The 10255-nt window shown below is 33.9% G+C and overlaps 1 protein-coding gene and 1 non-coding gene across 2 annotated transcripts; both read right to left on the bottom strand.

Moving 5' to 3' along the window:
* Positions 1–3585: 3585 nt before the first annotated feature.
* LOC129802764 (leucine-rich repeat-containing protein 15-like) lies at positions 3586–6098 on the bottom strand. Its single transcript, XM_055848841.1, has 2 exons — positions 5992–6098; positions 3586–5926 (listed from the first exon to the last, which is right to left on the bottom strand). The coding sequence occupies exons 1-2, from the start codon at positions 6003–6005 to the stop codon at positions 3952–3954; spliced, it is 1989 nt and encodes a 662-aa protein (XP_055704816.1). The 5' UTR covers positions 6006–6098; the 3' UTR covers positions 3586–3951.
* Positions 6099–8989: 2891 nt separating this feature from the next.
* On the bottom strand, positions 8990–9063 carry Trnai-aau (transfer RNA isoleucine (anticodon AAU)). Its single transcript has one exon. It is a non-coding gene; the product is annotated as a tRNA-Ile (tRNA).
* Between the last annotated feature and the right edge of the window lie 1192 nt (positions 9064–10255).

The following is a 10255-nucleotide window of genomic DNA, read 5'->3' as shown; positions in this document are numbered from 1 at the left end:
AAAAGTCTATTTCTAACTTAGCCAGGACTTACTTGAGAACCTATTCAACTTTATTTGTCCCATAGAATACCTTGTGAAGAAATGCTAGGTTGATTTTACTACATTGAACAATTCGAAAATCCTCAATTATTGTTTTCTCAATATCATTGGGACGTGGAACTGATAGCAACCAAAATTCCGAGTCTTATGTTCACGCACTGAGAGAAATCCGAAAAGGTTAAAATAACATTCCGGAAATGTTAATTTTACCCTGCAGTATTGATCCTAAATCGGTGTAAATATTGCCCTTTTCAGGTGTATTGGGGGTTAAAATTACCCTTTTTCATGTTAATTTTACCCTTAAAAAGGTGTGAAATTAACATTAAAAAATGTTGATATATTTTTACACCTAAAAAGTGTTAAAGTTATAACGAAAAAAAGTTAATCGCACCGCACCCTCTTTTTTTCTCAGTGCGTAAACGACGTGCACACTATGTGAATTATTGATTTTCGTAATTTACTGTGGTCAGCTATGACTTACGATCATTCCCCCATGCTTTCATAGCCTCAAAAATCTTATAGAGCCTCTAACGGTCTAACGAGAAAGTTCTACATTTTATCCAATTTCTCATACTTTCATTTATCCAAACTTGGAAAATTAATTAGCAAGACACTAAATAATTACTGATATTACACTAACATTTTGTTATTTTTGAAATGCTCGAAATGAATTTAAGTTTATGACTATAAATGAAAGTGGTTCTATTTTTTTGTCCCAGCAGAACATAACTATTGACACTGTAATATGCAAACCTGAAGTAGAGGGTTAATATTATATTTGCTTATTGTTGTATTATTGTAACGCTCTAGATTTAGGCCGGACAATGTCCAAAGCCCGAGCGTCAACCTTAAGCACAGAATACACTTTTTAATGACTGTTCAATAATTGTAAAGAGGCAGTATTGTATCAGAAGTGAAGGTGTAAAGAATAAACGCCCTTAAGGAAAAGTCGAAGTGTTTTCACTGGCGCGTAGCAGGACATCTCAACACATTCTGGGTAAAAATACAGACTTTTTGCGGCCAGTACTGTACTTTTTCGACGTAAGGCAATTACCGTTAAGTTATCAAAATTTAAAAAAAAACTCAAGTTGTCAGGAGTGATTCTATTTTATTGGGCACCACTGTATGTAATGCTTCGTGGAGTTCGAGCAGTAAAATCAATAAAAGACGTATTTTAACGCTAATTCTCAAATTTTTGTCATAAAATTCACCAAAAGTACTTTTCAGGAGGGGTCCTAGCTGAGGGTAAGCTTTTCAGGGGTTATAGCCAGGGTTAAAAACTTTCGATTAAAAAATAATTTAAGCCCCCTGACCCCCCTCCCTCCCCCTTGACCCGAACTAAAAGGAGCCAAAAATGTAATTTTCAAATGGCCACATCTTTTGATCTAATTGTTAGAATTTGAAAAATTTTGCTGTTTTGGAAAGGTCTCGTGAAGTACTCATTCTTTTGATACCCCAACTTCATTCGATTTAATCGAAGGTCCAATTAATCAAAAATTAGACGATACTTTTTCTTTAAATATTAGGGGAAACTGGGGCACCACCAAACAGGGGTACCACCAAACACTGCGATTTTTTAAATAGGTATAAGATTTCAGAGAATGAGACTTACATGAAATCATAGATACTATAGGGATGCTTGTCCAGAGAAAGAATGATCCACATAGTTCAAGTAGTTTAGAAATAAGAATCTTTTTTCGCAAAATTGTGAGATTTTGATAATTTTAGTCATTTATATATCTACCTGGAAAATAAAACTGAAATAAGTTACATCAAATTTTACTACACCAGTACTTTCCTACATGTTTTGGGATAATATTTATGTATCTACTAAAGAAATTAATGTTCACATTTTTTTAAAACAATATAAAATCCATCACAAAACAGTGTTTGGGGCACCAACAAACAGGCAAATTTCTCACAATTGCAGATGTCGCGAGCGTAGCTTGAATGGCAAAATTTTTCCTCTTATCTTTCTTACTCTTCATCTCCCTCTTTGCTCGATTTCTGAAATTTATATCCATTCATGGGATTTTCATTCAAGACTCAGGAGAAATATAGTTTCAAGAACCCAATTTTGCATTAAATGATTCTTAATGATTCTTAAATGGTTTTAATCAAGCATTGACAAGTGATTTCTCGATTTTATTACAAATAATCAGAAGAGCGCGCAAAATTTAAACTTTAGGTATAGTGTTTGCCACGATTTTAGTGGCGCTGCTTTCCATTCAGAAGTCGAATGTTGTCAAAATGATGAAAAATCCATTGAAAAATATGTTCGGTGTACAGTGGTTTAGTTTTTCGGTAATTTGGTCACTTATTCTAAATTTTGCAGTGCTTTTTTGAGAATTACTTACATTTTCAATACCTTTTTTATAATTAAGAGTTGTGGTGAATGCCCAAAATAACTTCAATGGGTGAGAAAAACAGGTGTTTTTTGGTGCCCCAGAAGGTGTTTATTGGTACCCCGGGTGGTTGGAAAAAAGCGAAAAATGCATGGTGATACAATTTTCCTTTTTACGGAGAATTGAAGTGCTTCACATAATCCTTGTATACATTAATATGCAGCCTATACCTAAGACTATAACATGGGGTAAGCAACATTTTTCTAAAATTCACAGTTTTCTTAGGAAATTCAGTCAAAATCGCATCTTTCAAAAGTGTTTGGTGGTACCCCAGTTTCCCCTAGTATGTTGTACCTGAGGTCGAAACCTTTCCAAAGGTGAGTCGTACACGTCCCTCGATGTTTCCTGATCTGAGCTATAATCAAAAATATCTTGATCGGACTGCATTTTTGGTGTTTATGCAGCTGGGGTGAGCAAGAACTGTTAGAAACTGAATAAACGTCAAAATAAGTTTGTCTAGGCAGCGTTTTGACCATTGACGTACAATTTTACAAATAACTCCACATAAAAAAGAGAACTTGCCATGGAGGTGAATTGATAGATAAACTATCATTAAGAATATACCATAATGACCAGTGATAAGCTCACATTTGCTTATGATTGCTGAGATTCTTTACAGGATACCAGGAAATGCGTGTAACTCGGAGTCTTTACAACTCGAAATACTTGAAAATTCGATTGTGAATTGGGTTTTGAAAGTAAAGAATTCAGCTCACTATCGAATTTTCAAGTATACAAGCACCCGAGTTGCACACATTTCGAGGTCGTCTGTAAAGAATCCCAGCTATCCTAAGCAATTGTGGGCTTATCACTGGTTTTTATGGTTTATTCTTAGATAGTTTATTTATCAATTTACCTCCATGACAAGTTCTCTTTTTTATGTGGAGTTATTTGAAGCCAGATCCTTTACTCAGTTCAACGATCCGTTAGGAAAATGTTATTTAGACAGAAATCTAATAATCCCCTCCACAGAGATCAGTAACTTCCAAAAGGCGATCAGTCCCCATTTTTAAGTTATTTCGCGTAGTCGCACATGCAGACAAATTCCCATACGTGTTTGTATGTAACAGTGAGCTTTGGCTTCAAATCCATAGCCTTACATGCTAGGAGGGTGTATCAATTTTTAAATAATAAAAATATATAGACCACTTTTGACTTTTTATTTTATTTTATACTCACAAAAATGAATATTGACTTAATTGTTTCACATACCTTTCATATCTTTAAATAAGATAATTTTAGTTTTTATTTTAGGACTAGGGGAGAGCATGTATGTTTGAGACCCGGTGGATTATTCTTTGATTATTTAAGGAAATGTGACCAAAACACTAATCGAGTTATTTTAATAAAGTCTGTATTAGTAAGTAAAGTATATTAAGCGCTATACAAAATTTCCAGATAATTTTCTGAATTTTGGAAATAATGCTTAAAATCAAAACATAAAAAAGTGTCTTAAACATGCCGGCTTTCCCATAATATGAAATTAAGAAGTTATATGTTTTATATTTTACTGATAATTGTAAATATTAGGAAAGGTTCTCAGAGCTTCTGCGTTATTTTCTCTGAGTTTCTTATAGAAGAAATATGAATGATAATTGTACCACAGAACTCCAACAACAAGAACTATGACTGCAACCGCGAGAATTGCTGATATCGTTGCTAAAGTATGTTCACTGTTCTTATCATCGAGCGATTGTGTGACTGTGGTTCGGTTATTTTGGCTGAAGAATTGCCCAAGATCCTTTATTTTACCCTCTATGTTCATCAAGGATTTGAATATGTCATCAAGAACAGTTGCATTGGTATCGTTCCTTAGTTCAGCCGCTCTTTGGGGATGGTACTCATTGATGTTGGTAGTTGATGGATATTGATCAGTTTCCTCAGGAAGATTTTTTTCTGTTAATATTGCTGTTTCAGCTTCCATTATTATTGGGGTTGTGATATTGGTTACAGGAGGACTTATCAAGGGCAGTTCTGTACGATATTCAGGGTTAAGTGTTGCATTTTCGGAATTTTCCAGCTTCAATCGAAGTTTCTGTAATTCTTTCCGGAAAATGCTATTGGAGATTTTGAGATGATTCTGGGAATCTGATGTCGCATTTTCAGTGTCGTCTAGAGGAATTTCACTCTCATTCTTCTTGTAGCAGATCATTCCTCGAATATTTGTCATATTAACTGGACTTGGTTCATCAATATTAAAGGCTATCCTGTTAGTGGCTTTGTACTGTCGATAGAGCGTAAGTAATTTCTTGCACTCAAATCTATTGTGAGAGAGTCCTATGAGAACCAAATGGGGCATAATTGTATCAAGATCCTTGGGAAATTCACTGAGACGATTGCCATCGAGATAGAGATACCGGAGATTCTGAAAGAGTGGCAGAATGTTCTCATCAAATTCCTCAAAAATGTTGTAAGAGAGATCGAGCGTTTCTAGGAAATCCGTGAAGAAGTAGCCATAGTCAATTTGAGAAAGTTTATTGCCACTCAGATTGAGCTCCTTGAGGGTTCTCATCTTTCCAAAGCAGAATCCAATCTTTGTGATATTGTTGTGAGATAGAAAGATTGATCTTAAGTTCTCACATTGGCAAATACTTCCGATATTATCTCCCAATTTATTGTGATTCAACTGGAGCATCTGAAGAGTTGCTGCAGATGCATCCAGGGATATATCTTCGATTTCATTGTTCTTAGCAAAGAGTTCTACGCATCCAAGTCCAAGGGATAACTTTCTCAGGTAATTACTATTGAGTATGACATTCGCAACTCTGATGTTTCTCAAGTCTAAGATGGTCAGGAGATTGTTGCTCAAGTCCAATATTGATACTCCATCTTGCATATTCAAGAACATTTCTGATGGTATGAATTTATGCAGATAGTTATTACTGATGTCTAACACTTCGAGTTTTGTGATATTTGAAAAAATATCCATTGAAAGTTCTTCCAAGGAGTTTGATTGGAATTTAATTGTCATGAGGAAGGAATTTGCAGAAAAGATATCTCTTGAAATATTCGCTATTTTGTTATTTGATAAATTTATGTGATTAAGATATGGCAATCTGGTGAATAATTTGGATGGCAGGGATGTCAGTAAATTCTGAGAAAGATCAATACTGCTCAGATTTGTAGGTACTTCAAAAGCATCCTCTGCAATTGAATTAATTCCATCACTAATAAAATGGGCTTTCTGGAGCCATTTGTACTTCAATTTGTCCAAATGATCGAGCGTTGTATTCACAATTATTAATTCATTTAAATTCTCTAAATCGGGAAATTCAACCGGATGGCCAACAATTTCATTATTAGACACTGAGAGATAAACGATTTTATCCATTTTCATGGTGAAATTTTCATCCCAAGGGATCGGTCCAATTTTAGTAACACATTTGGGAAGAAACTGTGTGCAGTAAGTTCTATCGCATTTGCAAGAATCCAAGTAAAGCACAAATAATAAGCACCAGCATATCCAAGATAATCTGTTATCGCTGCAATTACCAAAGAAAACCAATTCAGTTATAGAAAAAAATTCTTCCTTTTATACAACTTTTACCCTAATTTTGCCATTTCTTCTGGGATTTTAGACACTTTTCCACACAAATTCTTTGGAAACACTAAAATACAGCATCAGCCTCTTGGACTGCTCCTGAAACAAAGCCCAAGCAAGTCTTTTATCGCCTTGCAGATAAAACTTTACCGCTTCTTTTAAGAATACATAGTCGTTAGTGATAGCACATAATGTTAAACTATATGCATTTATATTATGCATTACTCCCTATTGAGTTGAAACTTGATAATGCTAGAGATAGATACTTGTTTGACTTCACTTTCAAGACAATAACTGCCATGACCATTGTTTCAAGATTATTTTAATTCTTAGTGCTAGATATTAAAAAAATACAATGCCCGCTCTCAAGGTGTCTACACATTGGAGTTGATTTCATCAAGAATTATTTCAAAAATTTTTGAAAGAAAAATTCATATTTTTGTAGGAATTTTTGAAGAAAAATGCCTGCACACTGGGCTTTTTATTTTCCATCAAAATTTTTTGACAGATTACCAACATTTCCAAGTCTCTTGCACTACAGAGAGGGTCGTTCAGCCACCTCTAAACAACGTCTGATCATATGGTCGTAGAAGAAAAACTTTCTTGTCTCATCATGTAGAGCACCCTCAGAATAGTGCCAAAATTTTTTTTCCTAGTTGAAACGCCCTAACGTCCATGCTCCTGATAAGGAGGGTCACTCTTCCGACTCTACAAAGCCTTTCTTTGGAGTTCATTGTAGTTCTTTTTAGAAAATTGAATTATAAAAAATAATATATATATTTTTTTGGGTTTTGCTTGCATTGAGATCTCCTCGGTGGCTCTGGTTAGCTCTTGTTTTACTTGGTAACCAAGGCATATAGAGATTCCAAAGTGCCCGTAAATTTTCTCCTTTCCATCCATGTTGCAATCCATGGAGTACGAAGCCACTGTACTGTGGAACACCTCAAGAATACACAGATGGATTAACTTCCGGCAATTTCTGGAGGAAAATCACAGGAAATGTTCCTTCAAAGGCTGGTTTGGATTCCAGCAGGAACGACATCTCCAGAAAAACACTATTCCCTTGCATATTTAGAAGATTTTCTTCACAAATTCACTAAATACTATCCCAAGGAACTTCACCAAACGTTTTTCTCACTTTTTCCAGCAGAAAATAACAAATTTTCGTGAAAAACAATCTTGAATCGTGATGGTTTTCTTCAGGAATTCTGTGAAGAATGACTTTGATGAATTTTATTCCAATGTGTAGCGGGTAATTTCTTTCCAAAAATTTTTGATGGAAATTACTTTCAATTGGATATAATTTTTGAAGAAATTTGTCTACACATTAGACAAATTTTCTTCAAAAATCCATCTTTTTGTCAAAAATTTTCACCAATGTGTAGGCAATTTTCTTGAAGAGCTCTTCTTAAAGCTTATTTTTGATAGAAATTTCTTATAATGTGTAGACACAGGCTTTTATGGCCTCTACACATTGGGAGAAATTTTTGTCAAAAATTGCTTTTTTGAAGGAAATTCCCTGCAGCGTTGTAGGGGGAAACGTCAAATTTCTGTCAAAAACGCAATTTTTGACGAAAATTACTCCCAATGTGTAGACGCCTTTATACACTAACAATCAAGAAAATTACATCTGCAGAACGTCAAACTCCCATATAAAATGCATATGGCTGCAACTGCCACTTGGCCCTTCCAAGTGCAGTTTTTTGTTTTTGCAATATATTTTACATTAATATTTAATTTTTATTAAAAATTTTATAACGAAAAAATAGTCAGATAAATTCTGAATGCATTCAATCAGGCCTCCAGGCGAAATGATATATTGTTCACTACAAAAAAATAAATTGAAAACTAAATTGGCAGCGGCTGCCACTTAGAGTCCTTCCAAGTGTTAAAGGTTAATAATTTAAATTTGGTGTGAAAACATAAAAAAATGAGTGTCTTTAATTAATGAGCGGCACTGTACGTCAAGTTTTTATTTATTCCCTTTTTCCTCTCCGCTCTCAGAACTTTTCTTATGACTTGTAGGTGTTATTAAAATAAGTGTAAATTAATTCAGTTTAGAATTTTAAAATAAGTGAATTATTTTATTTTTGACAAGCTCAATAAAAAAAGACAATTTTATTTTATGTCACTAGTTGTACTTTATTCAAAAGAAGAGGTGGATAATGAAAGTTTGATTTATGAGCCCACCTTCAAAGTTAATAAAGCAAATGAGAAGAATTATTTTTTTTCAAATACTCAATTTCACAAATTCAAGTATTCTAGGGCTCTTGTCCTTTAATCTATTAATCGATATTGACAAATTGAGTTTGTCAAAATTTAAAAAACAAGGAGATAATTTTCGTTAGGTAACTATTAAAAGTTTTATACCTTAATTAAGCTTTAAATACCATTTATACTTTCTTAAGAGTTTGAGATGTAAGAATTGTTTCTCTTTTTTTAAATTTTAGTAAAAAATATAATAATTCAATTTCTAACCTCTGTTTATATTGTGTGAGCTTTTATAACCTTGGTTGATACCCTGGAGATGAACCAGCAGCTCTTGCGTAGATCAATCGGGAGATAATACAACACTCCTTGCGTATCTGTTTTAAATTTCCTCGGAAGTCCCACAATTTCTCTGAAAAATCTTGCACATTTGCACACCACTTCCGACCACAATGTCTTCCATTTGGAGTGAGACATTCTTAAGATTTTTTCTCTCTCGATTCTAATACTTAAAAAAACATTAAAAACTGATTTTGTTATCTGAGTACTTGGATTTCCTGAATTTTTGGAGTAGAGTCCTTAATTTACCTCGAAATAAAAATTATTATTATTATCACATCAAATAAAGTACAAGTAAAACAGATATCTCTTCTTGTGTCTCTTCTACTAAATGTAGTGCTATTTTATTATGTAATAAAATTCATAATAATATTTTACAAAACCATAATGAAAATATTGAAATTAAGAAACTTGCCTAACATTGGAAAATTGTAAAAAAATCAAAATAAAAAGATATTGGCCCATGGGGGGATCGAACCCACGACCTTCGCGTTATTAGCACGACGCTCTAACCAACTGAGCTAATGGGCCACATGCTCGTCTCGTGGCAAAAAATTCGCCGGTGGGATCTGATCTAACAATAACACTGATAAGAGATCATTCTAATCACTTTTTCTCTACTTTATGAACACACATTTAAAAATACGTCTGTAACTTTTGCAAATACAGAGTTGTTTCTGAACTCGATGTACAGAAGACTGTCACAGATGTTGTAAGAGTTTATAAAAGCAAATACCCAAGAGATCGAGTGCATCAAGTGCATGTAAAATGGAGAAGAAGTTGACTATAATAACATTATTCAACAAATTGATAACTTTTTTTTCCACACGGAATTCACATGGTACGTTTGGTAAAGTCGACTCTTCTCATCAAAAATTTGTTCTTGGTTTTGGTTCTATTACATCACAATTTTTTTTAAGGGGAATGTTGACATGGTTCGCACACAATGAACCTTGACACGATTCGAATTTTCTCTTTGGTAATTATAATTATCTGTCTTATGGCTAAGAAATGACGAATTAGCTCTTTACAACCAAAGAGAAAATTCGAATCGTTTGAAGGTTCACTGTGTACGGACCATGCCTACTTTCCCATAATTATTTTTTTTGTTTTTGCTGTTTAGTCTCATATTAACAATTATTACTTCGGTTCTAGTATAAAGAACTTAATAAATGGACATTTGAAATGGACTTTTGAAAAATCATATAAACTAAACAAAACCAAATATTAATGTACTCTTGTCAGCACACAATAGATAACACTGAGGATGAGGACTACATTTTAACTGCTCGAACTCCAACACTGAGAGAAAAAAGAGGGTGTGATTAACATTTTTTCCTCAGAAATTTAACACTTTTTAGGTGTAAAAATATATCAACATTTTTAAAGGTTAATTTTACACCTTTTTAAGGGTAAAATTAACATGAAAAAGGGTAATTTTGACCCCCAATTCACCTAAAAAGGGTAATATTTACACCGTTTACGGATCAATACTGCAGGGTAAAATTCACATTTCCGGAATGTTATTTTAACTTTTTCGGATATCTGTCAGTGAAGAGAGAGCAGTTTTAACAATCGTGTTTTTTTCAACTTCTCTCCATCCTGGCTGCTAAACGGTTAGAGATATTGACTTCCGGTCTTCGGTGACCCCCCCCACAAGTCAACATTCTCTATCTAACTAACTTGCCCAAATTACCCCCACCCCTTCTATTCCCTCCAAAAA

Source organism: Phlebotomus papatasi, chromosome 2, assembly GCF_024763615.1.
Source record: "Phlebotomus papatasi isolate M1 chromosome 2, Ppap_2.1, whole genome shotgun sequence".
NCBI classification, from domain to species: Eukaryota; Metazoa; Arthropoda; class Insecta; order Diptera; family Psychodidae; genus Phlebotomus; species Phlebotomus papatasi.
This window is presented reverse-complemented; position numbering and strand designations above follow the sequence as displayed.